Genomic DNA, 27,911 nt, shown 5'->3' with positions numbered 1-27,911 from the left:
ATTCTTTAGAGGGGACTGATGCCTAAGTTCCAAAGGTTAAGTGCTGTTAAAATGGAGTAATAGGAATAATAGTTGGGAAACTAAGTAGTTAGACTAACTGCCTAGAAAGGGATTCTAGATCTTCCTCAGCATGAAAGAACTGAACTAAGCATCTCTCCCTTCCCACGAAGGACGTATCCCGTTCCTTCCTTCCCTGCCTAAGTGTCAGCCCAAACGTGGGGTGACTGGGGCATCCTTTTCTTTTGAAGCTATGTTGTTACGCAGCAAAAATGGAAGTCATTGTAGGAGCAGTGTAGCCAAGTGATGACAGCCCTGAAGTGGGAAGGGGAAGATTGGTGTTTTACTTCCTCACTCATAGATATTTCTGCACGAGTTGTTGGTTTTAGTGTTTTCTTGTTCAGTGACTGTCCAGAATAAAATGCTTACTCAATTCTAGAAAAAAAACTCCATGCATCCCCCTTCTGCCAATTGCTTTAATTATGTAGCAATTTTGCAAAAAAGTCAGTTCCCACATACAGATGCTTCTCTCCCAGATGTTTATTTGAATCGATCTGATCCTGATGACTCTCTGTGCTGTGTAAAATGTTACCCCTCTCCCTGTGTTTTCACATTTGGCTTAAACCCAACTCTTATTTGCCCTGCTGTTGCAAAGAAGAGAAGTTTCGTGCTCTCCATGTTAGCTTCTCTTTCCTGGTCTCCTCTTTGTGTTATGATTGATATATTGTGATTCTCTATTTAATGCAACTTAAACTAATCTTTTGTTTATTTAATTTTGGGGTTAGTTTTCAGTTAGGTCAGTCAACAAACTGATCCAATTTACTCTGTGGCTAAGCTACTCCCAGGGCTGATTCAAAGTGGCAGGGAAGTGTGAGGGGTTGTTGGGTGGGAAGCAGCTCAATTTTGATTGTTATAGTGGGTATAGCTGCAAGTTAATAAAAGAATTACAGCAAATGCACAGAATTTATGAATTTGATGATTGAATATGAGATTGTATCCCTCAGGTGTGAGTACAAGACTAATGATTGAGCTGTGTTATAGGTAAATGAAATATATAGATTTCATGAAATGTAAACAACTGCCGTATCTATACTACTCCTCACATGTTAAGCATCGCCTCTAAGCCTCATCCAGTGCTGACATTTATACTAAAAAGTATTCAGCAGCTGTTAGGTAGCTTATCATAATCCTCTTGGTTTCAGAGAAATGAAGTCTGTTCAACCAATCTTCACCAATCTGTCTGTCATAGTACTGTTCTACCTTATGGCAGGCCTATAGCTCCCCCCAGAGTTCTGTCCTATGCTAAAATAAGGAAAAGGTGAAGAGATTCATTGTAAAACAGTTAGATTTTGTGCTTACACCATGTTCTCTGTGACACATTTCACTAACAGGCAGGGCTATAAAATGGAATTTGCTCAACTTGTCTGGTGGCATACTGATTTAAGTATGGAGTTTGAAGACATTGATGGATTTACTTATTGGTTTCTGAATTTTACTATGTATTTTATATGCAGATTCAGATTTTCGGAGATCAAAAAAAAAAGTGAAAGAAAAAGACATAATACAGCCAAGATAATGTAGTATAAAGAATAACGTAATGTTTTGAGTGTGTATGTCCACCAAACATCGGCAGCAGGAATGAGACATTGCATTTAGCCACACATTCCAAATGATTTTAAGGATGAAGTAAAAAAGGACCTTTGCTTTCCCTATGTAGTGATATCTGGATGCTCTAAAATAACACCTCTCAGTATCTAAAGGGGAGCTACAGGAAAGAAGGAGACAGACTCTTCAGCAGAGTCTGTTGTGATAGAACAAGGGGAAACGGTTTCAAGCTTAAAGAGGGTAGATTTAGGTTAGATACAAGGAGAAAATCTTTTACAGTGAGAATGGTGAGGCACTGGAACAGGTTGCCTAGTTTTGTGGCTGATGCCCCGTCCCTGGAGACTTTCAAGGACAGGCTGGATAAGGCCCTGGGCAACCTGATCTAGCTGCCGTGTCCCTGTTCATTGCAGGGGAGCTGGACTAGATGGCCCTCAGAGATCCCTTCCAACTCTAAGGATTGTATGGTTCTGTGGTAAGACTGAGTGCACATTTTGGTATATATTTAGTTCACTGCAGTGTAGATGAAGAATTGTTATTTGGCCTAGCTATTAACTAAGGTACAAACAGCATTTTCTCTAACTGGAAACTTGCTGTTTTGAGGTGGTGCTTATCAAAGAATATCTTATGTATTGTCAGCTTTGGAGTAGTCTTTCTTTTTTTCTATATGAATAATCACAAATACTTAAAATAGTTTCAAACTGTATAGATCTCATTAGAGATCAGAAAGATTTCTGAACAGATCATTAACCTAAAAAATATCTCTGTAGATTTGATACCTCATTAAGGAGAAGGAAAGCTGCTGAAATAACATGAGAAAAGTATTAATTATAAAAACGGAGCCTTGAAAGAATTTCTTCGTTTGTCTGAACAAGGCAACAGTGAAATTTATTTGCAATAAATGAAACCTACTCTTTTTTTTTTCCTTTTATCCTATGGAGATACGGTTTCACCCATTTGGAAAAAAAAAAAAAAAGAAGATGAATTACTATCTAGTCCAGTCCTTGCTGCTCTAATTTTACAACCATTTGGATTTTGTAACAGGGCCGCTGTTTGTCACAATGACCAAAACGCATGTGATAGCAGCTTCAAAAGAAGCGTTTTACATCTGGCAATATCGTGTCGCCAAGAAGCTCACAGCAATGGAAATTAATCAGGTAGCACGGACCAGAAAAGAAGGCAGGGAAAGGTTTGTCTCCAGGCTTTTTCACCATCTTTGTTTTGCATAAATATGGTTTTGATAAAGGTGGGTTCTCCCATACCTAAAGTACGAACTCCTCGTTATTGGTTTTCTTCTCAGATTTGTTAAGTGTAGTTTTTCATGACAAATGCGTAGTTGTTATCCAGAGCTCTTAGACTTTTTTTGATTAGTTTTCTTTTTACTGTCTCTGTTTGCTAGCTGCATGCCTCCTTTACAGAGCTGCATGTCTGATGCATGTGGGTTTTTAGTCTTTTCTGTACCCTTAATTTCTCAGCATCTATATTCCCTCTGATAACTTTAAACATTACTTCTGTGGCTGTTAGGGTATATTCTGTCCAGCCAGTTCTTCTCTAAATACATTTGTGTCCTACTGTGTCTTTGGCTTCTAATCCTGTATGGCCTGTTCTCTCAAACTAAACATGCCAAAGTTGTCATCATCTGCCCATCCAAAACAATTTCTTCACACATGCTCACGTTACGTTAAGAGTTACATTAACTTGCTCTTTCTAATGCTACTTTTTAAGGTGGAAGAGTTTTGATAAAGTTTTGAATAGAGTAATACGTAAGTTTTGTGGATGTGGTAGTGCAACTCTTCTAAGTATGGAAAAGAGCATGAGGAAAATACAGGAGTATTTGTTGGAAAGGAGACAGCTGGGATGGTTGATCATTTGCAGGAACTTCTTGTTGCAGAACGAAAGACTGTAGATCGTGTGGAGCTGACATTATGGACCATTGGTATCATGAAAGTGAAAGCAAGTACCACATCTGTATCAACACAAAGCAGGGTTATCGGGGGGAATGCTACTGGAACACAAGAACACGCTTAGCTTTTATACTTTTATTTCTGGTTATAATTGTTCCTTCTCCAAGGATTGAAGATACCTGTATTCTATCCAAAATGACCCTTCTTTCTTCAGAGTCACTTTTTCTCCTTCCTTTTCTACAGGATTTATCATATTGATGACACCCCTTCAGGATCTGGAGACGGACACCTTGATTACAGTAAAGCTGTTGAAGTGAGCATTGTTTTTAACTTATTATGGTATCACTAGTAGCTTGAAAGAGTAGTAGCTGGCATTGCTTTGTGTATTTCCTTAGGTTTTCATTGGTAGAAGTGGTCTTTATTCTTTCACTTCTGCCTTTTGTACAAAAATGGTAGTGTTGCTTCTGGTTAGTAAATTGTTATTGTATCGTTATGTATTGCTAGAAATGTACATCAAACTGCAAAGACTTTAGGGAAGAAGTATATTATGTATTCTGGAGAATTAATGGGCCCCTGAAGGAGCTCCTTCAACAAAGTATAGGGTTGTTGAAACTCAGTAATGTTTGCAATGGATCCTACTATTTTTTGGCCTTTTCACTTTATGAAAGCATGCACGTGAATACATGTGTTGATATGCCTGAAATTAATTACAGGCCTCACAAGTCAGGGATAATTGCTTTCTTGTGTTTTCTGTTAAACATCTGTTACTTTTAAATTACTTTTTTTTCGGGAGGGGGAAGCAGGAGAAGAAAGGAAGCTGTTACTATTACCATGTTTCCCATACCAAAGGCTATTGATATCATAAACCATCCATTTATTGTACAGTGATAAAGTTTGATAGCCCCTTTTTGTGTAGACACTTGGCAGCATTCTTGTATATTTAAACATAACTTTTTTTTCCTGTACAGGTACATTCTTACTGTAGTATTAAAACGTGTTGGTGTTCTTTGTATACTTTCAGGGAACAAGGGATCCAATTTGTGCAATAACAGCATCTGATAAGATACTACTTGTGGTAAGTTAGGAGATTAAAGCAATTTCTAATTGCCACTTGCTCTTGTAGGCAGGACTTTTGTGCGATTAAGTCATGAGCAGAGTAGAATTTAAAATGTTTTCCCATGCTCTTACTCCAGTGATTTTTTTTTTTTTTTTTACATCTTTTGAATGAATTAGACAAAAACAGTGAGTCACGGGAAAGAAAACAGATGAAGAAAGTGTGAAAGTCATTAGCTGATATAATAATGCATGTTGCAGTCTGGGTCATGCCTTTCTAACACTTGCAGCAAGTCTGCTTTTCAATTTATAGGGTATACATAATGTGAAAAAGTCAAAGATATGGAAGGCAGTTTACACTGAGGATCTTTACAGGTGACTTGCGTAGGGAAAAGTAAGGAAAGGAATGAAGTTTGGGCTACCTTTAAAATTATCAACTACTTTCCAAAGTAAGGCTTCAACTGTAGGTAAAAGAACCCAACTTGCTGTTCTTCAGCCTACAGAAACACCACAAATAAATAGTGGCACCTGTAATTTCAATCCAGGGATGTCAAACTTGTTTTAGACTATTGGCCTGATAGTGCCTTATCACAGGGCGTGGATGTGTCATTCAACCAAATTCTCTTACAATAAACCACACGGGTACTTAAATTTGTTTACTGCTTGTCAGACCTTGAAATAACCACGATATTTTACAGCAATTACTTTGAAAACTAGCTCAGGTCTTGAAGGAACCACAGTGACTTTCTAGCGTGCAGACAGTGCCATATGAACATCACTGTTCTGCTTTCCTACCAGAGCAGGTGTGTTGCATTGAGTGGATCAATCAGTGTGGAACAGGGATCGTTTTGCTGTTCTTTGTCCGTTAAAAGACCATGCCTGAAAGATGAATGGGCAATTGGTGGGCTGCTCAAACTGTTCTGTAGGCTGTATCTGCACATGACTATGTTTTAACAACTTATTTAAGCAGATCTTTAACTTGTAGCATCTTAAAAAAGTCTCTACTTTAAATAACAGAATTGAGAACTTTAGGGTGATGACATTCCCTCTGCCCACATTGGCTCAGCCACTTATCCAAGAACTCTTTAGTCTAGAACAACATATAAAGAAAACCTTGTTGGCTGTCTATTCATAGAAATTTTTTTTTTTAAATGCTTTTTTCTAGGGAAGAGAATCTGGTACTATTCACAGATACAGCCTTCCTAATGTTGGCATAATTCAGAAGTACACCCTGAGTTGTCGGGCACATCAGCTGTCTTTGAACTGCAACTCCAGGTAACTTACAGGTCTGCTTCTAACAAAGACAAACGATTTTAAAGTGAACCACTACATTTGTTGAAAATATTAGTAATCATGCACTAATTTTACTTCAATATAAATTACTTACTTTATTGGCTATTTATGGTTTCTTTACTTATTACTGGTCAGATTGCTGTGAGAGACCAAGTAGGTAAAGCTTCCTTGCGTACCAAACTCTATAAGGGGTGTATTTAAGGAAACATACAAGTGAAAATATCTGTTATGAGATGAACCAAACACGAGCTTCTTGAGGACATGAATAGATGAAAATATGTCGTAACATGAAACTTCATATCTCTAAGGCTTCTTTTTATTTCTGTCCTTCTCATGCCTAGAAACCTCATAACCCCATGTTAATTTTACACTGTTGCAAACTATAGTTGGTGGCAAAGCTCATAGAGAGTTTCCTGCTAAGGGCTGTCTTAAACTTCAGTGCCAATAGTGAAGCTATTTTCTACTTGGTAGAGAACCATTAATGTTTAACAGTGCTTTTTTTCTCCTCCCCCAGGAGAGTGTGAGAATTTTGGCAGAAAAGGCAAAAATACACTAATGAGCACTCATAAGACAATTTTAATCACTTCAAAATAAATTTATAATTTCAAGCAAAATTCATAATGTGTGTAGATCGTTCATATCTTCATGTGTAGACCAACAATTCGCTTAAAAGGGTACATGTTCTAGCCAGAGCTGCATTAGTTTTGTTTTGAACCCAAGCTGTTACCTTTCTAGATGATTTTGTATTAGTGGAAAATACTCAGATTCACAAGGTTTTTGAAGTTAATTGGGTTGCTTTTGAAATTTTAATAAAGATTAGGGTTGTCTAAATACCTTCCTATATTGAAAAATGTTTAAAAATGCTTTTAAAACAGCACTGTAGTACATCACTAAGTACAGGCCACTGTGATTCTCTGATAATGTACATAACTGTAAATTTTCAAATGTAACCCTTTAGAAATTGTACTTTCCCTATATTTTAAATGATGTCAAAGATTAATTGGATTATACTTAATATTATCTAAAATATATATGTATATATATCCTTAGTAGAAATATCAGAAATCCTGTTTTAGGGATGAACACTATGGATCATTACACTGTATTTTTAATTTAAGAATCTGCCTCCTAGTAAATAATGAAAAGCGTAGATGTGAAATTTTTAATTTTAGGCTTTGTCAAGAAAACAGTTTAGTGAGGAACTGAATCTGTATTTTACTAAACTTTATATCTGAAGTACTACTTCAGAATGCTGGATAAAAAACAGGCACATTTCAGAACAGTCCAGGGCTGGATCCTGTAAGAGATGATGATCTCTTTTCCATGTTTCTAGTCTCTCCTGTACAGATAAATGAAAATCACAGGCGTCTCACTGAAGCCATGGAATTATTTTAGGGGGAAATTTGGCCTGAGTGTGCCAGTTCAGGAAATCTATTTCAGATGTACAGCTCTGAATAGTATTATTTAGCTGTCCTGTTCTTTCTTACCTCCTTTTTTTTTTTTTTTTGCCCCTCTTCTGTAGCCGTGTTGGTATCATAGACCTTTCAGGTGTTTTGACTTTCTTTGACTTGGATGCACGGGTAGTGAGCAGTACAGGACAGCAAGTGATTGGCGAACAGCTGAAACTGGAACGCAAAGATGTCTGGGATATGAAATGGGCCAAAGATAATCCAGATTTGTTTGCAGTGATGGAGAAAACCAGAATGTATGTTTTCAGAAACTTGGATCCAGAGGTAAATGTAAACATAAACAGAGTGAATTTGTAAAATGAGTAGTTTAAGTTAATGGCTTTATGTTGAATAGTATTATTTTTATGCTTACAGTTTAATTAGATACTTTGATGTCAATAAACTTCATATAAATAAATAACTGGAAATCTTAAAATCTGATCAACTCTGATGTGAGGGTCTTGTCTAGGAGGAAATAAGTGTGAAATGAACTATCAGATCTGCAAAGATTAAAAAATAAAAAATGCTTGCTATCCTTTTTCTCACCTTATTATTTTCAGGAGCATAATTTTTATATGCTTTAGAAAATATAAACCCAATTTTAGTAAAGTTATTTTAATGCATGGTTTGGGTGAGTCCAGATACTGGCATGTTCCTTTATCTTTTTCTCATAATCTAGTTATAAAATCCATGATTTTTCATTATGTCTGTGTATATGAGATTGTCAGTAATACTAATGATTTTACTATTTATTTCCTGTTGGAAATGCAGTCAAATCCTAGTTTGGACAAGAAGGAAGTCTTTTCACATACGTTAATAGATTTGTTTCGAATGTAATTAGAATACAGGCTAATTCCCTTTTAACTGATTTGCTTTAAGGAACCTATACAAACTTCTGGATATATTTGCAACTTTGAAGATTTAGAAATCAAATCTGTTCTTCTGGATGAAATACTAAAGGTAAGAATAATTAATTTTATTTTGTAGGAATAGTCGGTGTCTAAATGATTTGAACAGTAGATATCATTGATGGGTGAGAGTAAATGTGACAGAATAAAATTGTATTTCTTTATTCATTATGTTAGAATCCTGAACGTCCTAGCAAAGATTACATCATCAATTTTGAGATTCGATCATTACGAGACAGTCGAGCACTGATCGAAGAAGTTGGGATTGAGGAATCTTCCCAATTCATAGAAGATAATCCACATCCCAGACTTTGGTAAAATAAAATAAAATAAAAATCTCATAATAAGCCAACTTTCTTTGTTTAAACATTTTCTCTCTTTTGTAGTCTCTTCTTATTCAGACAGAACTAGCTATTCAAGTGAAAAAACCCTCAAAGTAAGAGCAGCCAACCAGCATACAACTTAATGAGAATCATTATTTAAAAAAAAAAAAAAGAAAACAGCAATAATGATAAGTAGTAACAGTATTCAGCTGTAGTCTGAAGGGGTGCTGTTCTAAATGGGAATGTCTTTACACTGAAGCTGAATCATCTACAAAGGCATATTATAGTGCTGATGTAAGACCTGAAGAGAACCTTGCAGTCCCCCTGCAAGCCTGGCTCCTTGCCTCTTGTGGAATTGGTGTGTTTTCAGGCTGCGTGGTATGTTTTTATAGAAGGCAAGAAAGAGGTTTTTCCTCCTAAGCATGCATAACTAACCATGGACCATTTAGGACAGGTTGTAAAGGAAAGAAATGAGAATGGAGAGGGTACATCAGTCATAATTTGTTATATCCTTTCAAAATGAAGGATTTTCCTCAGTCTGAGGAAAATAAATGTTAACTGCTGAACGAAATTTAAATCCTGCACTGCAAACTTGTCAGAGTTAACATGTGAAAATAATTTTGGAAATCTAGTTAATGTAGAATAGAATCACTAGGGTTGGAAAAGACCTCTTAAGATCATCTAGTCCAACTGTTAACCCATCACCTCCATGCCTGCTAACGATGTCCCTCAGTGCCACATCTCCATGTTTCTTGAACACCTCCAGGGACGATGACTCAGCCACCTCCCTGAGCAGCCTGTGCCAGTGCCTCACCACTCTTCTGGAGAAGAAGTATTTCCTTATACCCAACCTGAACCTCCCCTGGCTCACCTTGAGGTCATTACCTCTCATCCTATCGCTGTTACCTGGGGGAAGAGGCCAACCCCCACCTCGCTTCAGCCTCTTTTCAGGCAGCTGTAGGGAGCGATAAGGTCTACCCTGAGCCTCCTCTTTTCCAAACTGAACAATCCCAATTCCCTCAGCTACTCCTCATGAGGCATTTAATTTAGTTTATAGCTGCTTTTCTATGTGTTGTATTTGCTTTTCACACAGGCGTCTCCTGGCAGAAGCTGCTCTTCAGAAGCTAGATCTGCAGACTGCTGAACAAGCTTTTGTGCGCTGCAAGGATTATCAAGGTATTAAATTTGTGAAGCGTCTAGGCAACCTGCAGAGCGAGTCAATGAAGCAAGCAGAAGTGGCAGCCTATTTCAGCAGATTTGAAGAAGCTGAAAGAATGTATCTGGATATGGACAGAAGGTAATTGCACGTTGTCATCTCAGCAGCAAATAAAAAAAAATTGTCTTGAAAAACAAACAAACACCCTTTTAAGGAACGGCTGGTTTAGTGTTGAGGACTCTTCACTAGTTGCCAGAATGACAGAACAAGATCAGGTGGGAAGAATTTTGTTATATCGATACATAAGCAACTCCTTATGTAAGTCGGTGCCTTCCATATTGTCTGAAAATTCTGAGCTGCTCTAGGTAGTGCTGTGTTTTCTAGATGTTTTTAGAAAATGTTTTGTAGATGTTTCATCTGGGAATCCAAAAATACAAACAAAAACAAACAAAAGTCTTAACAACAATACACAAATTAAATATTAGTTTTCTTAGCTAGTTGCCAAGTACGCATTCTTTCCAATTACATATACAAACAATGAAGTTTCTAATTAACTTTAATCTTAGGGGAGACAGAAAGGACTGTGGACCAGTGGAATTTTTGCTGAGGAATGAAAACAAGAACAAAACTAAACGACAGCATTACTGAAAAATATAAATTAATGCTAAGTAACTGGGTGTAGCACTGTATTTCTCATTGTCCTTTTTCTGTAATAAGCAGCAGTTGTATGATGCAGCCTGTAGGTGGTGGTCAGACATGAAAAGACACACGAATCACTTCTGCATACATGAAATGTTTAAAATTTGATTAATGAAGTCATGGAAAAAAAAGGGAACGTTGGAGAAAAATGTCAATCTTCTTTTATGATGTAAGAATGAGGAACATCCCTCTTCCCCAGAATGAAATGGAGAAGGGGAAATGGAGGAGCTGGGGGAAGATGCATGTTAGAGCCTGGTAATGGAAACATTTTCATATAATGGGCCCATGAAAGTATGCTGTTTTGGAAAGGTGGAGTGTTTCATAAATACTTCACTTGCCCAAAAATGCTGATTTCCAGAAATCACATATTCCTTGATGTATGGCTGAGGAGATATTTGATTAATATAGGACTGTAGAAGGCAAAGGCAGACATTTTCTTTTACTGATTTCTTCAGCAGTAGAACATCTTATTCTCCAGCTACAAGAATAGGAATTCTGTATTGCCCTGTGTGTCTACTCACCACTAGAAAAATCTTGATGAAGACCTACCGTAGATTAGGCTGAAATGTGTTTTTCAAATACAATTTTAGATGTTTTTGATAGAATTTTTTACTTAACAGACTGCACTGACTTAGTATCACATTCTTCAGTTCACTGGTAAATTTAGAGCATTTTAAAACGGGGTTTATATATCTCTCCCACTTATTTTCTATTCACATGCAGAATTACAGCATTTTCACACAAAAAAATTCCAGTGTTACATGGCAGGAAAAATGTGCTAGACAGATGCAGAGTGGGTCACATAAATATGCATGAATAATAAAAAGGAAAGATTACTCCCAAGTCTTTCTCCTTCTTTCAGAGTCATCCTGAAATGAGTCACTGAAATGAATTTTATTACATGTCATCCTTCATTATTCATATTCCTTCCCCTTTGCCCATTCCCTTTCCCTTCTGCTTTTCAACAGTGAAAGATGAAAGGTATACAGAACAAGAGGAGAGCTGAAATTTGGCAATTGCCTTGCCAACTGCTCAGTCTATGTACTTCATGCAGTAGTATGACTGATAGGAAGGTACATTTGTATGATGTAATCTGTGAGCTCTCTTGAGCTCATTTATTTATTTGGAATATGCTTCAAGTTGCACAAGGTATCACTGTGCTACCTGTGATATGGGTTATGAATGTGAAAATATTTTTGGACCCTTAATTCAAGATTTTTTTAAGCTATTTTATTGTCTTTGACCTGCTACTTTCTTTTTATATTAGAGATCTTGCCATTGGTCTACGGATAAAACTAGGAGATTGGTTTCGAGTACTGCAGCTATTGAAAACTGGCTCGGGTGACTCAGATGATGCTCTTCTTGAACAAGCACACAATGCTATTGGAGATTATTTTGCAGACCGTCAGAAGTGGTATGTTCTGTAGGGGAACTAGTAAGAAGGAAAATACAAAGGAAATGATAAAGCTGATGACAAAACTTACCTTATGAGAAGGGACAGATGTCAGAAAAGTCAGTTTAATACATTGGGTGATTTTAGAATGAGGAGATTTATCTGTGGCCTTTATGATTCCATCACAGCCTTTACATTTGAACAGAGAGCTGTTGATCAACTATCTAAAGAATGAAGGAAAAAAAATATCTCAGAAGTTTGGTGTGTTCAAAGAAGGGAAGGGGGAAGGGAGAGAAAACAAAACAAGCAAAAACCCTCTATAGACAGTCATTCTAGCGTGGATATAGAATATTTAAAAAAAAAAAAAAAAAGGCAGGAGAAAGGTAGTGAATAACAGTGAATTTCAAAACCACAGATTTTCTAGAACACTTAAAGTCAAGGGCATCTGAGAAAGTCTAGAGGTCTATCTGACATGGTTATGTCTCCAGACATTGCCAAAACTGAGCACTCATGAATGTTTTAAGAACTGCATGGAAATGGTATTTCTCCAAAACATGTTTTGCAGTCGGGGACTTACTGAGCCAGAAGTGGTGGTGTCTTAGTAGTTAATAAGTGGCAATGAGACTTTCATACATTTTTCTTGATACTTTTTAAACTTATGTAAACTGTAAGCATCCAGAACATTCTGCCTTGTAGAGTTCCACAGCTCCACTACTTATACAATTATTTGTAATTATACAAAAATTATTTGTATTTATATAATTATATATATAAAATAATATATATATATAATTTATATAATTTTATAATTTATTTGTATTTATATAAATTTATAAATTTATATTATTTATATTATCATTTATTATAATTATAATATTTATAATATTATATAATTATATATAATTTATATAATTATTTGTAATTATACAAAATATACTACCACAGAGACTTTGTCCCAGATTATTAGTTATAAACTTTTGAGTAGATTCTGTAAGTTTATTTCTAGATGATTTAGGCAACGTAAGGGGGTGTTCTTGGAGATCTTTGTGCTCACATTTTAAAGTACAGAGGTGCTCAATTTTCAGTTTTGTTCTAAGTTGCTGTGACGATCAGCCATAATCTGTCCAGATGTGGGAATACGATTTTAAGCTTCACTGGCATCATAACCTCATGCTAGTCAGAAAATGAATCTTACTGCTACTTCAACATAGTGATCTCCGAAAAGTGAAACATTTGGTGCATTTTAGAAAATGAGTGAAATTTTAGTTGCAAAAGCTCTTGAACAAAGTTACCTATTTAAAAGGTCACTTTAAATTTACAGACACAAAAGGCTTACCCAGTTTGAAGTTTGACTTGTGTCTATATGTCTGATTGTACCACATTTATGTTTTATTAGGTTAAATGCTGTACAGTATTATGTACAAGGACGAAACCAGGAACGTTTAGCTGAATGTTACTACATGCTAGAGGACTACCAAGGACTAGAGAATCTGGCTAACTCGCTTCCAGAGAATAATAAATTACTCCCTGTAAGCAAGAAGTACATTTTTTTTTTTCGTTGTCTTATGCTCAACTATTTAATTAAAGTATCTCATCTTGGGAAGGAGAAAAACGAGGAATGCAGTATATATGACTTACTTAAGCATAATGATGATTCTACTTTGGTACTGATCTGGAATATTACTGTTGTTTTCATTCTCCATCATTCTTTCCATTATTGGCCACTTCCACAGATAGATCTGATTAGTCATCAGGCTCTGTGGTCACATTACTAAGTTACAATTCACTGGCATTTGTCTCTAAAATAGCTATGCTTCACTAAGAATTCACTCCTTGTGGCTGGATGTTTAAGTTTTCATTTTGTCATCTAAGCTACACTATTTTTTTTCCCCTCAAATTCTTCCTGGTTTAATTTCTGACATGGTGACTCTGGTAGGAATGCTAACATGGAATTAATATTGGAGATACTCTGCTGAAAGGAAGTTCATGACCTGCTGTGCAATGGCTGTTTTAAAGCTATAATATGATTGATTACTCCACAATGCTTGAAAAATGTAGAACGTGCTAATTTAATGTCATTTTTAGTTGGAAGACTTACAGCTACGCATGTTGTCTTCACAGAATCCATGCAACAAACAACTTTCTTATCCAAAGTTTGGAACTAAGCTAAACAAAAAGATAATAGTGTTGTAGTTTTTATGCAATGTAGTAAAAATATGGAAATGAAATTAATGTGGTACTGTTGCTTTTTTTCAGGATATAGCTTATATGTTTGTAAGAGTGGGGATGTGTGAGCAAGCTGTTTCAGCCTTTCTGAAATGTAATCGGCCAAAGGATGCAGTAGATACCTGTGTACATCTTAACCAGGTGGGACAACAGTAGATGATGTGCTTTAGCAATACCCATTAACAGTTCAGATTTTTATCCTGCTGCCCATTTGAATCTTTGTTAAGCATCACATGATTCTTCATGACTTGTGGAAAATTCATACTCTGATTCGTAAGCCAGTTATTTGAAATGAGTGCTAGGCCATCGAAGGAATAGTGCTGTATACCCTTACAGCAGTGCTACTCTGTGGTAAGCGTGCTCAGCATACAGCAATATGTGGCCTTGTGGCCTTTGTAGGGCTAGGCTATAGCTCAGTTCAGGTCAGTGCCACCTCCCGATGCAGTCGGGGGTGAGGTACAGAGCTTCCGTATCCCTTCTTCTTTGTTGTGCAGATGCAAGTGTACTTGTGGCTGCACGAGGATGTAGCTGGAAAAGAGCTGGTCTGAGAAACTATCGGCATGTTCACAGATAGAGCTGTTCTCTAGTGTGACTTACCTGCACACATGCTTGTGTCATCACAAATGAGAGAAACTGAGGATGGCAGTGAGGAAACATATGTGGAGGTCAGGGCTGGTTAACGCTGGTGTTACGTGTACAGTTTCCTACCTTATGGATCTGAAGGGCTATTGGATATGAGATTAAGCCAGACTCCTTAGCACTGCCAAACTCTGGGCAAACACAGTAGCCAAACTGTTGAAGACAGGAAAATTCATGGACAAAAATGAGGCGTGTAGAAGATAAGTGAAGTTTGTTTATGCCTTGAGCTCATGGGCTGACATACTCTTTTAGACATGGATTTGAGAGTCTTGGTTTCAGTAATATCGTGTTAAAATCCGCATATCCAACTACGAGCAGCAGTGAAGTGGCTTTGTAAAGCTTTCATCAAAGCAGAAGCAACTGCTTTCTGTGTGATTTTGGACCAAGGTCCAGCATTTGTTTCACAGGTCTGCTGCGTCACATGGTTGGCAATGATACTGTTCTCTTGAATTCTACTTGAATTGCACAGTAGAGTCATTCTAAATAGTAATGAAGCATTGTACACAGTTGTTGCAGATTATTCATAGAAAGCTTGTTCTCAGAGTGTATTGAAAAATTTAGGTTGATCTTTATGTTTGCTTTCATTTCTAGTGGAATAAAGCTGTGGAGCTGGCTAAAAATCACAATATGAAAGAGATTGGATCCTTGTTAGCAAGATATGCAACTCATTTATTGGAAAAGAATAAAATCCTTGATGCAATAGAACTCTATCGTAAAGCCAATTATTTCTTTGAAGCTGCTAAGCTCATGTTCAAGGTATCGTGGATTTTATTTTTGTGTCAGATAACTGAGGCTTTGGACTAGAGTTATTTCCATGCCGTGTTTATTTTCTTGGGGTTATCTTGTTAAAAATGTACAGGAACGTATCATTATACAGGAACTGCCAGGATGAATCCATTTCCAAAGCATAAGATATCCAGGGTAATTCTTTAAGATAGAGATGTTCTCTTAACCAGCGATGAAGAGAATTTCAGAACACAAGCCATCTGACTGGAGACCATCTCTTCAGAATGAGATGAACTGCACCTCAGGAAAGGTCCTTGCCTACTTAAAGGAGTGCAGCAAGCCAGCCTGGATGCAGTGTCGACATTGTTTTATGCTGGTTTTATTTCTTTATTTTTAAGAAGAATAATGTTGTGAAGTACCAGTTAAATGTTGGTAATTCTTTCTTCAATTAAAAAATGCCTTTGTGCTTTCCAGATGCAGATTTTTCCTATGTTTGGTTTAGCTGCAGAGATTTATGTACATAGCTTATAAAATCTGTAAGAGTGATGCACAATTTTTATAGTGAATACATATTTTTGTGTATGTATGTTACTTTCAAAATGCATTCTTCTTACTGAAAGCAATGTATTTCTTAACATACACTGTTCAAAAATCTGATATTTTTTATTTGTTTATTGTCAGCAGACATAATGGTTACACTGATTTATTCTTTCTGAATATCTGGCTTCATATAGTTGTTAGCTAAATAAGTAAAGAATGATGTGCATTCTTCACTTAGACATCCATTTATAGTTCTGTTTGCAGTCTAATTTATTACATTCAAATGCAAAATTGTTTTTGGCATAATTTCTGAGGTTTGTACAAGTGTGTAACTGTCCAAGAGAATTGTTTTCTTATATATATCTCTCTACAATAAATTCCTTCATGTTGTTTTTTTCAGATTGCAGATGAAGAGGCAAAGAAAAGAACAAAGCCTCTGCGAGTTAAAAAGCTTTATGTATTATCAGCTTTACTTATGGAACAGTGCCATGAGCAAATGCAAAATGCACAAAGAGGAAAAGTTAAAGGCTCAGAGGTAGAGTCTTTTCCTTTTTGAGTTCTATACGTTTACTTGTACACGCTCCCTAGTCAGAATAAATAAAAGTACCTTAACGTGAAATAAATAGCACCCTTTCTTTCTAGAACAAAGATTTCATTTCTTTCTTTAAAGCAAATCTACCATGAAAACATACCATTTAATATACTGTTTAAAAACATTTAAACCATTTGTACCAATAGATATTTTTCTGCCTGAGGTTAATGTGTTCTCCTGGACATTTTCCGTGTAACAACAGAAATCATACAAAGAAACGCAGATTTTTTTTTTTTCTTTGAGAATCTCACTTTACTGACATTTAGGAGTAACTATCAATCCCAAAGTGAGATTTTGTGATTAGATTAAGTTGGCTTTAATTTATCAGGGAGACTACTCCAGCTATGAGGGAAGCAAATGGATGTTTTTTTTTTTTTTTTAATGCTTGTACTTTCATCTTTGTATGCACAAATGAAAGAGTTTAAACAAAGTTTTAAGAGATCTGGTGTTGAAATGCAGTATTAATCCAAAGTATGTACTAGTCTGCAGATATGCACAGAATATATTTACACACATCTGCACCATATGTTCTGCTTATGCACTGTATAAAATGCCTAACAACATTCATTTTAGGTCCATGTATTTATAGTTTTTCTAGTTAACACAAACAGTCGGTGTAATCACCAAATACAGAAAAATTCTTTTCATGTATCACCATTTTCCGCAGTATCTGTTTTCTGTATAAAAAATTGCTTGTGATACTGCTTTGTTTTCAGACTGCTTCAGCTTTGGCGGGTTTGCTGGAAGAAGATGTTCTTTCTTCAACTAATCGCTTTGCAGACAATGCTTGGCGAGGAGCGGAGGCTTACCATTTTTTCATACTCGCACAAAGACAGCTCTATAAAGGTTCTGTAGATGCAGCACTTAAAACAGGTAGGATTTCATTTTTAAGCATGTAAAGAAACCGCTCTAATTTTACAGGCCTGCACAGCACATACTTTCATTTATACTCAATGTATTTTTCTGTTGTTGCTAGATCAATGGAATTTAAAACAGAGCCATGTAATAAACTGTAGCTGAATCTGGCTGCGGTCAAGATACTTGGAAAGTATTCTTTTGGATACAATGGAAATGTAACTTCCCAAATACTACCTGCTTAAATTGGACAGTCTCTTTATACGTTCTGTTGACTGTTTTCTTTCTGCCCAAGCTTTTTCTTGAAATTCATGTTGGACATCCTTGTAGACAGCTTCTTAAATAAGTATCTGTAGGAGTCAGAGAAATAAATAGTGTTCCCCACCTTCTCCACGTCATGGAGGTCCATTTCAAATATCTGTAGCATGTTTTTTTTTTTTTAAATTATTTTTTTTAGTGTGTTTGAGGGGGGAAAGTGTGTCAATCACAACAAGACTCTTTCAGTTGCCATTCAAATCTGCTTGGTTTTCCTTTGTTTCTGTTTATTTTTTGAAATACGTTGAATCATGCATGCATGCTTTATAATGATGTCAGTGAAAAGACTTTGGTTTATGTTGTCCAATGAAATTATTTGCAGGACTAATACTAATCTAAATACTAATCCATAGTGACTGTTTCATACAGAAGCTTGCATTTCTCAGGAGATATGTAATGACGTCCTTGCATTTTTTTTTTCTCATTTCTTAGCTCTTCATTTGCGAGATTATGAAGACATTATCCCTGCAGTTGAAATCTATTCTCTTTTGGCTGTCTGTGCATGTGCAAACAGAGCATTTGATATTTGTTCAAAAGCCTTTGTTAAACTAGAATCCTTGGAAACTCTTAGCCAGGAGCAAAGGCAACAGTATGAAGATCTTGCTCTAGAGATATTCACAAGACATAGTCCGAAGAATAACAAAAAAACTGATCTGGATGATGTTCTCGAGAGGTGGGTTATACATGTATGATACTATAAAAATGTTAGCCTGCTTTTTTTTTTTTTTTCTGCTGTGGTCTGTAAGCATTTGAGCAGTTTTTGCTCAAACCAAATTTTGTGCAAGAATGAGGCAGGTGTTAGCCAGTTCATAAAAAGGGTAATAAAAAATTACTTCATTTGAGAGAATTGAGATTGTTGGTGTTCAAGGAATTGGTCAGAAGGATATAGCATCGTAATTTGAAATACACATGGACGGAGCACAAAAGTTTTAGTACCTTTACTAAGGTATCAAGTGTCATTAAGGTAGTCATGTTACTGTGTTTGCATCACCATTGTGGTGCGATGCACATATGACCGAGTGAATGTTTAACCAGTATAATGTCTACAGCATTTTGTGAGTTACCTACATCTGTATGGTGTGAGATGAGTACTGCAAGTTAAAGAATCGGGATATGAAGGGCACGTTTAAGAGGTAATTCTGCAGAGTGACTGTACCCCACATGCTGTCATTGACATCTGTTTCCTGCTAAAAGCATGGAATGTATGAGTATGGAAATTGCTTGAGAATCAATTTTATTTTTAGTGAGTAGGATTTTAACTTGTCAGAATCTCAGTAATAGCTTTTATGTTGATTCTTCAGAGGAATAAATGCAGTAGTATTGCAGGTGTTAATTGGACCTTACTTTTATATAGCCTTCACTGCTTTTCTCTTAAGTCATTGGATCAGCTGGTCCTAACTTGTTGGCTGTATGGTTCTGGGGGTGTGCATTGTGTTGTGTGAAGATTTACATACTTGGCTCTGCTACCCACACACAGTTACGTGATGTAATAGCTTCTAATAAGGAAGAAGCACGTACCTGAATAGAGAAGCAGTATTTTACAGGTGAACATCACCACTTTTTTAAGTATCTGTATTCACACAGTTAGGATATAGTTAAAGGTATTTATGCAGTTTTACAAATTTATACAAGTAGGATTTTTTTTTTTTTTACTGTTTTAAAACCATGTTTCTTATTTTTTATTACTTTTCTTAAACAGCGGAGAGGGGAAGCTTCCTGTATGTGTTGCAACAGGAGACCCTATCCTGGAGTATCGATTCTGGATGTGCAGTGTGTGTAAGCATTGTATGAAAGCCAAAGAAAGAAGCAATTACAACTTCTGTCCCCTGTGCCACTGCTCAGCGTAGCGGAGGATAGAGGACTGTGTATCCTCCAATCTGTTGCATCTCAGAAAAGGACTTTCTAAAATGGTTATTTTTGTATGTATGACATTCTAACCTACAGCACCAGTTCTGCATTGTCACAGGTAGACACACTGTTACAGAAACATTTCAAAAAAAGAAAAACAACCTTTTTTCCTCTGTAAGAAAGGCTAAAGGTCACGGCATTCTTTTCCAGTTGTGAACTGAGCCTAATTTCTGAACCATGCAAAGTGAATGTAGGTTTTAATACATTTGAGTGAGCTCCTTTTCATTATCACAGTTCCATAGGAAATGACTGGATTTTGTCAAGCTTGCCATTTCTTGAAGGACGCAATTCCTGAATTGAAATAATTGTGGTAGCATTATATACATTTTTCTACTAGCGTTTTCCTAGAGCAACACTACTATTTAGTGTCAAGTCTGCTGTTTCAAGAGCTGACTCATCTTCGTTATACGAGAGGCTGTAGTCCACACTGAGCTGTCCGTCTTATGACACAAAAAAACAAACGCGGCTTTATGTGTAGAATAACTTTATTAAATATTTTTCTATTCTGACACACGAGGCTCTTCTCCGTCCGTCAGAGCTCGCCCCGAGGGCCGCACCAGCCACTACAGCAGCGGCTCGGCTCCACACACGCAGCGGCACGGCGGGCAACGCCGGCCACGCTCTCGCGGGTGCCCGTCCCTTCCGCCATCCCGGAAGTCTCCACACAGCGCCGCGCGGGAAGCCCGCCATGCAGCGCGAGGCGGCGGCGGGCGGCACGGCCGAGCTGCTGGCGGCGGCGCACGCGCAGTTCGCGGCGCGGCAGTTCGCGGCGGCGGAGGAGCTCTACAGCCGCTTCATCGCGGGGGGCGCGAGGTACGGCGCGGCGCGGCACGGCGCGGGGGGGTGGTGCGGGGACTACCCGTCCTAAGGGCTCTGACGCCCGCTCTGTCCCCGCGCAGAGCCGGCCACGATCTCGCCATCGCCCTCAACAACCGCGGGCAGATCAAATACCTCCGCGTGGACTTTGACGCCGCCGTGGAGGACTACACGGCCGCCATCGAGAGCCAGCCCGCCTTCGAGGTGCCCTACTACAACAGGGGCCTGGTGCTCTACCGGCTGGGTACGGCCTCCCACCCGCACCGCCTCCACGAGTGACCCGGGGCAGCGTGACCCCAGGCGGGCAGGGCGGCCCGGCCGCGGCCCTTGACCCTGCTCCGAGCCGGAGATGGCGGGGGGAGGGCGTTGTGCTGTCAGAGAGACAGCCCGGGCTGCAGAGCTCCACCTGCGGGAACCTGGTGACTGATGAGTCAGGAAAACACAGGAAAAATACACGGCCTGGAACCCGAGTCTGATGGGGGAGCAGCTGGGAATAGGGATTATTGAGAATGGAGGAGGCTCGGAGGAGACCTTATTGCCCTCTGTAACTCCCTGAAAGGAGATTGTAGCCAGGTGGGGATCGGCCTCTTCTCCCAGGTAACAGTAACGAGACCAGAGGGAATGGCCTCAAGTTGAACCAGGGGAGTTACAGGTCAGGTATTAGGAAACATTTCTTTTCCGAAAGTAGTGAGGATGCACTGGCGCAGCCTGCCTAGAAAGGTGGTGGAGTCACCTATCCCTGGAGGTGTTCCAGAGATGTGGGGGGATGTGGGTTAGACTTGGTGATCTTAGAGCTCTTTTCCAACCTTAGTGATTCTATGATTAGGAGCCCTTCTGTTTTATAACTTTTTTTTTTTTTTCCTTTGGGCAGGATGCTTTGATGAGGCCATGAAAGATTTCAGGAAAGTTTTAGAGTTGAACCCTCAGTTTGAAGATGCTGCGTTAAGTCTAAAACAGGCTATCCTTGACAAAGAAGAAAAACAAAAGCGAGGTTATTGAAAACGCAGCGAATGGTGTGAACATGTTTTACTGAACACTTACGAGATTTTTGTCATTGACGGATGAAACACAAGATCATTTATTTACATTTGCTATGCTCTACTGGAGAAACGTCATTCTTGGGTAAATAAGCTAAAAATGTATTACAATTTTAAAATAAACTATTTTTGGATATTGTTTGTGTTTTGGAAAAGCGTAATTTTAGATCTCTGTGCGTCACTTGTCATTTTTTTCAGAAGCACTAGATATAAAGCTATTGGAAGGTCAACAGCAGCTATCAAATTACTTGGTTCTCTTATTAAAGCCTTGTTTCTGATTTTTTTCACATATTCTTTTAAATATCCTTCATGGAGAAAAGTCATAGGATGGTATGGGTTGGAAGGGGCCTTTAAAGATGATCCAGTTCCAACGCTGTGAAGTGGGCAGGGTTTGCTGCCCACTAGGTTAGGTTGCCCAAGGCCCCACTGACCTGACTTTAGGGCTGGGGCCATCCACAACATTTCTGGGCAACCTTAGATGTTTTAAGCAAACTAAATAAAACATTTAAATAGTTAAGACTGGCATTTGTGACAAGTACAGTGATAATAATGAAGGTCTTAATGTTTGTCTATATGACAGCTGTTTGATTTAAGCTAAAGGCTTCAGAGTGGGTATTAAGAAAAATTGAAAACCTTTTTAGGAGACAAGAACTGTACCTTGCATGAGGAGTGTGGTCTAAGAATTCAGTCCTTTATAAGTTCATTTGCTCCTAGAGCTACTTTTATGCCTCCTAAGCAGATAGGAACAGAGCTTACCTGTGTTTTTAATCCCATTGTAAAAATATTGGAGAGTCAGAGATTATTAACTGAATTAATAGTAGTGCTTATGTACTTTTTATCATATTATCTTTGAAAACCTTATGGTAAAGAATGCAGTAGAGTTATTTGTGTCTCTCCTTTTTTACTGAAAAGGTAAATTGCTCAGAATACATAACGTGAAGGCTGTCTGATTCAACTAGCTGTGAATGTCCAGGTGGCTTCTTTTATTATGCAATAGGAAGGATGATTGCTGAAGTCTAGAAATCATAGCATTATATAGATGAATTATCTATAAGGAACATGGAAATAAAAGTATAAAGGTCTTAAGAATGAATCTTGGATTGCCCCAATTGGCATTAGAGGAATATTTATATATTTAACACATGATCCTAATGATGATTCTCCTTCCTGTGGTGATGTGGATGATCCTGAAGCCTGCATAGTTAGTGGTGGAAACATTTGGATAAGTTATGAGAGCAGATGTCAGTCTCTGAACTTCTTTGCCTTCTTTCTGTGGTTCCTCAGCAGTCATAAGAATATTGCTTTCAGGTTTGGGATGAGTTACTGCAACAGCTGGAATGAACAAATTAAGTAAATATGATGCATGATAGCATAATTTAACTGTTTACAGTTAGAAAAGTGCCTCTAGGAGTTTGTGACTCGGTTTTATGGAGATGAATTTTGGACTTCTCTGGCTATACTAAGCACATGCTCTGCTGCTGCTGTTGTATGCTCTGTGTCCAAAATAACACACGAGGATTTGTATTTTTCATGCTACCCCAGTCTCCAAAACAGAAATCTTAGTAGCTCTTGTTTGATGGTGAGAAGGTGAGCTAAGGCTGTACTTGTCATCAAAGTGTGTAAGATTATATGAACAGTTGAGTGTGACCTCTGAAGTTTCACTTTGAAAGGTTACTCCGTAGTGCTGTGTGGTGCTCTGTCACTCAGACTGTTGAAAATGTATCAAAAAGATTGTGGACATGTTCATTAACTCTCCTTGTCATGCAAGGTTTCCTGTTCGTAATCTTTTTAAGAATTAAAAGTCTAACGGAGAGCAGTAAAACTCTTTATATAGTGTTCCATAAGAAATTCAGACTAACTTCAGCTTGTGAAAGAAGCCCGGGCTGTTTACTTTGGATGCGCTGCAACACAGAGGTATGGTGGCTTTATGCTTTCACAAGGCTTTAGGGGTTGTCTGTGCTTGAGAATGCAAATCTCTGTAGAGCATCTGGGTCAGTCCTGGCTGTCATCACCCTTTGCAGAATGTTCACCACGGCGTGGTACCATAGAGTCCAACAGGTGGCTGCTGCTGATGTGCACTGCCTGGCTTTTTGCACTGGCCAGAAATGTTTCAGACATGAATAATTCACAGCTGCTTTCCCAAGGTTTCCTACCTATAAACCTACTCTCCAAAAGCCGTTGATTCTTTCCTTCACGTAGCCTTCACTGGCAGTCCCACCGTGTGGTTTGTTCCCCATAGCTGGGATTAATTTGGCAACAAGTGGCAGTGTTCTCAGCCGATGCTGCCCTATCTCTAAGGTTAAAAAAAATGACTTGATTTCCCTGATGCATTACAGAATGTTCCAGGTACTGAAGGAAAACAATCAACAGCCTCCAAGATCTTACTTATTCAGACGATGTGGCAAAGAATAACATCATCCTGTGCTTTTTCCTAGTACCCTGTTTTTCCTTCTGGTGAGACGCAGGAGGAGTCACAAAGCTTGCCCATTCTGTGTTGCAAAGGCCTTTCTGTGCTTTTGCAGCAAGGTAGGAAAAGATGACAAAAGGCCAGGCTAGCAGGCCAAACCAGGGCATGGAACAGTCTGAGAAGTGTTTCATCTACAGTTAGCATGTGAAGTGCAGCACGGAGAACAAGGAGGGTCATTCTGACAGGAAAGTGGTGGCTTGTTGAGGGGGAAGGGCTAGGTCATGAGGGGTAAAAAGTAATTCTTTTTCCATGTAGGGACAGCAGAAGGAAGCCAACATTAAATAGCTGAAAATCAGTTAAAACTGAGGGCTGTGCTACGCACTGTCCCATTTACTAGGTAACCTAGGTAAAAAGTGAAGTTGGAGTGAAAGTTGTGCTATTGAAATAGGGCAGAATGAATGCCTTCGTGCCAGCTGGACTCAGCTGCGCAGCAGTGCTGGCCCATATCAGAAAGGCAGAGGTTCAAAAAGGCAAAAACAACATTCGGAACTTAAAACCACTGGTAGAAGAAGGGCACTTCTTGTGTGTTAGTGGACTGATGTAGGTCTGAGGTAGTGGCTGGCTCTGTAGCTTTCGTGTGTGTTGGAAGGGCTGGTTGCTTGACTAAAGCACAGTGTGGGAAAGATGCACTTAAATCTAAACTGAGTGCATAAACCCAGCTTGCTTGTGACTGAGCATTAAAAAGTTTTTATGCCAAGAAGAGCAACCAAACTAGGAGGAGGTAAGCAAGGTGTGGAATTTCTCTGTTGGATCTCAGAATGGTTGTGGAAATGGGAATGTAGATGCACCTCACCTCCTTCTGTCCCCTCCCAGCCTGCTAGGGAGAGAATTATCTCCCTGCCGTCTGGGTGCACAAGTAGGGAAGACTGCTGGACACCTTCCTGGCCTCCCAGGGCAAAAGGGAATGATCTGGTTTATTCCACACGTTTTCCTGAGATCTCTGCAAGGTGCATAGTGAGTGAACCTCAGGGGACCTGATGCTCATCTGCGTGGAACCAGACAGTGTCCCTTGAGGATGGGGAAAAGCAGAGCTCACGTTCGCTCATCGGTATTTAACCTTCAGCCCTGGTTTACTGATTTCAAAATGCTTTTTAGGTGAAGATAAAGTGATGAATTTGTTACTGTGAGCACCAAAAATGGGGACTGTGTTGCCTTGGAAAATGTTTGGTAGGCTGGCTGGGCTCTGCAGTGCTAGCTCTGGACAGCAGAGCGCAGTGCATGTACAGCGGAGAGGAACGCATCTGCTGGGCTGCTGCTGGAGGGAAGCATCCACATCTATGCACTGATCAGTGCGTGTGATCCAGACACAGGCTGCATGAGCTGTGCAAACCCACTGGACACTGCACTCATGCACTCGTGTGTGCTGTTAGCCTGAATTGGCATTGGTGCCATTGCCCCATTTTCACTGCTGTTGAACACAGAGTTGTGCTGCAGTCCCACCTTCAGTTAGTGTAGGCACATCCTGAGAATGAGGTACAGGTGATTATATATATCTGTTTTGTCCTTGATCTCTGGAAAATAACCCTTCTAACTTCTTATGCTCTTAAAAAAATGGTTTTTTTTGCGTGCAGAGAAAAAAATAATCAGGTGAGTTGTTCATTTCAGTGATGTTAGAGCATCTGTCCTCCCTCATTTTGTAGAGTTATGGGAGACGAAAGCAGGGAGCTAACAAGTTTCCAAGAAGCTCAGATCAATGCAATATTATAATGAAAAAAGAACTAGTGTGACATTGTGTTGCACATGGAAGAAGCCGTAAGTAGCAGATTGCCTGACTCTTTGGAGCCAATGGTAGTACACCAGATGGTTGCTGTTGCAAGCTAGCAAAGAGATGTTCTGTGCTTACATTAGTTTGTATGTGTTTTTATTTGACTTTTCAGATTTTCACTTTACGTTCGCATGGAGGAATTGGCAGTCACTTCAAGAAGCAGCCATAATCAGGATTGGAATAAATTTAGTTATCTGCAAATCCATATTTCAGCAGCTGGAAGAATAATTTTCGTGATCTGCAAGTCCATATTTCGACAGCTGGAAGAAGCAAGAAGTGTTATTTTGAAGCTTTGGGTTATTTTCTAGTAAGTTTTCTTTTGTAGTCACTTCAGAGAGACAACAGGTTACACCATTTGCTAATCCTGTTGGCAGACCTTAGCGCTTTCCAGTGTTGTAGAGCTGTCCTGAGTCCCGCAGTCTGAACTTTTCACTTCAGGCAAGATAGTTTTGTAATCACTGACAGAGGTAGCTTCAGTGTCTGGATGCACATTTAGAGAGTAGCCAGCACAGCAGAGCCTTTGGGTGCTGTTGAAGACGCACAGCAAAGTGATGAGTGAAGCTGGAGCACTTGGTGAATAGCTCTGGTCTTCCAAAGACAGACGAAGCTATGGGGTGTGCCCTAATGCTTTGGGGGGATTTGGACACTATGATAATGTTTTGTTACTCTTCGTATCTAAAATTTTGACTCCATTTTCTTTCAGTTGAATCTTGATGACTGCTGAAGACAGTCCAGTTGAAAACCTGCTGAAATAGCATCTTCCAGGTTTCCAAAACTGCTTTCTACAGCCTGACTCCAGCATACTCTGCTCCACTGCTGGCACCTTCTCTACAGCCGTACCACCTGTGTTTCACTTGGCAGGTAGCTCTCCTCCTTCCCTCTCTTATGGGTTCAAGCTTAGACCAGGAGACCACATACCCTGCCTATTCTCTAGTTCTCATCCCAAATGCTTTTGAAAAGATACCAGAGCAAAGATGGAGACAGCGTCCCAGAAACTAAGGTCTCATAAGGCAGGGTATGTATCTTGTGTGACACAAAACATGGTGACCTGTCGAGGTGAGTACACAGGGCCAAGTGTTCTTACCAAATTCAGTTTACACGCTTCATCTTAGGTCTGGTTCAACAATCCAGACTGGTCCGGCAAGAACATAACCCTGGAGGTGGGCTGAATGGTGACCTGGAAAGGCAGAGAACGAAACACATTTGTGTATCTTTTCAAGAACATATAAATGCTGTACTTCAGTTCTAATGTATTAAACTGTGAGCTAAAGGTAATGTTACAGACTCCACATTTAAGACATTTCAGTTGCCAAAATCAAGAGTCCTAAACCCCTTAAAATCATCAGGGCAGGAGTGCTTTGCAATGGATCTTTTTAACCTGAGCACTTACTGTTCCTCTCTGTGCTTGAGCTGCACTGTCCTCTGCAGGGAATGCCAGGCAGTGTGTTGGCAGCAGAGCAGACTGCGACTGAACAGTGCACGTACACCTGAGAAGAAGGAGAACCGTTTGGTCCATGTCAGATCCCTCCTGCCGAGCATTGTTTTGCGTTTTGTTCGCCTTTTGCAGAAGTTAAGCTGATTAGACTCAGGTTTGTCTGAACACTTGCATATGACACCTTCTAGCTGAACCTGCTTTGAATTTCAAATTTGGTGTCAAAGAAGCCCTCAGGCAGTTTGGTAACTGAGAGGCTGAGACAGGAGAAGTGAAAGCCTCACGAGCCGCAGTGGGGCTGAGTATCAAAGCTAGACAGAAACTCAATCTTGCGCTAGATGCAGCTGCCCGTTTAGGAAGTAGCACATGCCAGAATTGCATCATGTTCATTTCTAGCAAGTTCACAAGTTGAACAGCTCACGAAAGGCCAAGTCAAAAAATCATGTGCTTAAGCTGCCTAGACAGCGGTACTGCCATGACTTGTTGAGCTAGAATAGACTCAACTGGGTGCCCGAGGAACAAAGCACTCCCAGGTGACTGTCCTGGGATTTCTTTGCTCTTCTTACAATGTTGAAGGAAAACAGATCCTCCAAAATGTAAGGCCAGACACACATGTGTTTGCTTCCCTGCCTACTGGGCTGGCTTCTGAAGAGATGTCTGACTGGCTGGGCAGATGAGAGACGATCGAGCTCAACTTCTTGTTGGATGTTATGGTACAAAGATTTGAGTTTTCTGTTCTAGACATTTTCGGTTGAAGTGCTATGAATATGTCCCTATAAAAACTTCAGAACACCATATAAAAATCACATTTACATAC

General features: G+C 39.0%; 2 protein-coding genes across 18 annotated transcripts in view; both read left to right on the top strand.

The window, feature by feature from the left end:
* WDR35 (WD repeat domain 35) overlaps window positions 1–20,086 on the top strand; it is a 34,990-nt gene extending 14,904 nt beyond the window's left edge. The window contains exons 12-27 of the mRNA XM_021389672.1: window positions 2,644–2,788; window positions 3,747–3,816; window positions 4,525–4,578; window positions 5,722–5,831; window positions 7,372–7,582; window positions 8,177–8,257; window positions 8,383–8,519; window positions 9,622–9,825; window positions 11,651–11,797; window positions 13,173–13,305; window positions 14,033–14,143; window positions 15,233–15,397; window positions 16,308–16,442; window positions 17,216–17,372; window positions 18,102–18,342; window positions 19,369–20,086. Coding sequence (XP_021245347.1) covers window positions 2,644–2,788; window positions 3,747–3,816; window positions 4,525–4,578; window positions 5,722–5,831; window positions 7,372–7,582; window positions 8,177–8,257; window positions 8,383–8,519; window positions 9,622–9,825; window positions 11,651–11,797; window positions 13,173–13,305; window positions 14,033–14,143; window positions 15,233–15,397; window positions 16,308–16,442; window positions 17,216–17,372; window positions 18,102–18,342; window positions 19,369–19,516 — 2,249 coding nt within the window. The 3' untranslated portion in view covers window positions 19,517–20,086. The remainder of the gene's footprint in view (window positions 1–2,643; window positions 2,789–3,746; window positions 3,817–4,524; window positions 4,579–5,721; window positions 5,832–7,371; window positions 7,583–8,176; window positions 8,258–8,382; window positions 8,520–9,621; window positions 9,826–11,650; window positions 11,798–13,172; window positions 13,306–14,032; window positions 14,144–15,232; window positions 15,398–16,307; window positions 16,443–17,215; window positions 17,373–18,101; window positions 18,343–19,368) is intronic.
* Window positions 20,117–27,911, top strand: part of TTC32 (tetratricopeptide repeat domain 32) — a 124,203-nt gene continuing 116,408 nt past the window's right edge. For all 17 annotated transcript variants that reach the window (XM_021389690.1, XM_021389688.1, XM_021389691.1 and 14 more), the window contains exons 1-5: window positions 20,117–20,390; window positions 20,477–20,637; window positions 21,265–21,515; window positions 25,775–25,969; window positions 26,366–26,523. In XM_021389690.1, coding sequence (XP_021245365.1) covers window positions 20,266–20,390; window positions 20,477–20,637; window positions 21,265–21,392 — 414 coding nt within the window. In that variant the 5' untranslated portion in view covers window positions 20,117–20,265 and the 3' untranslated portion in view covers window positions 21,393–21,515; window positions 25,775–25,969; window positions 26,366–26,523. The remainder of the gene's footprint in view (window positions 20,391–20,476; window positions 20,638–21,264; window positions 21,516–25,774; window positions 25,970–26,365; window positions 26,524–27,911) is intronic.

The sequence above is a fragment of the Numida meleagris genome, chromosome 3 (genome assembly GCF_002078875.1).
Source record: "Numida meleagris isolate 19003 breed g44 Domestic line chromosome 3, NumMel1.0, whole genome shotgun sequence".
Taxonomy (NCBI): domain Eukaryota; kingdom Metazoa; phylum Chordata; class Aves; order Galliformes; family Numididae; genus Numida; species Numida meleagris.
Note: the sequence above shows the minus strand (reverse complement) of the source record. Positions and strands in the feature narration are given on the sequence as shown.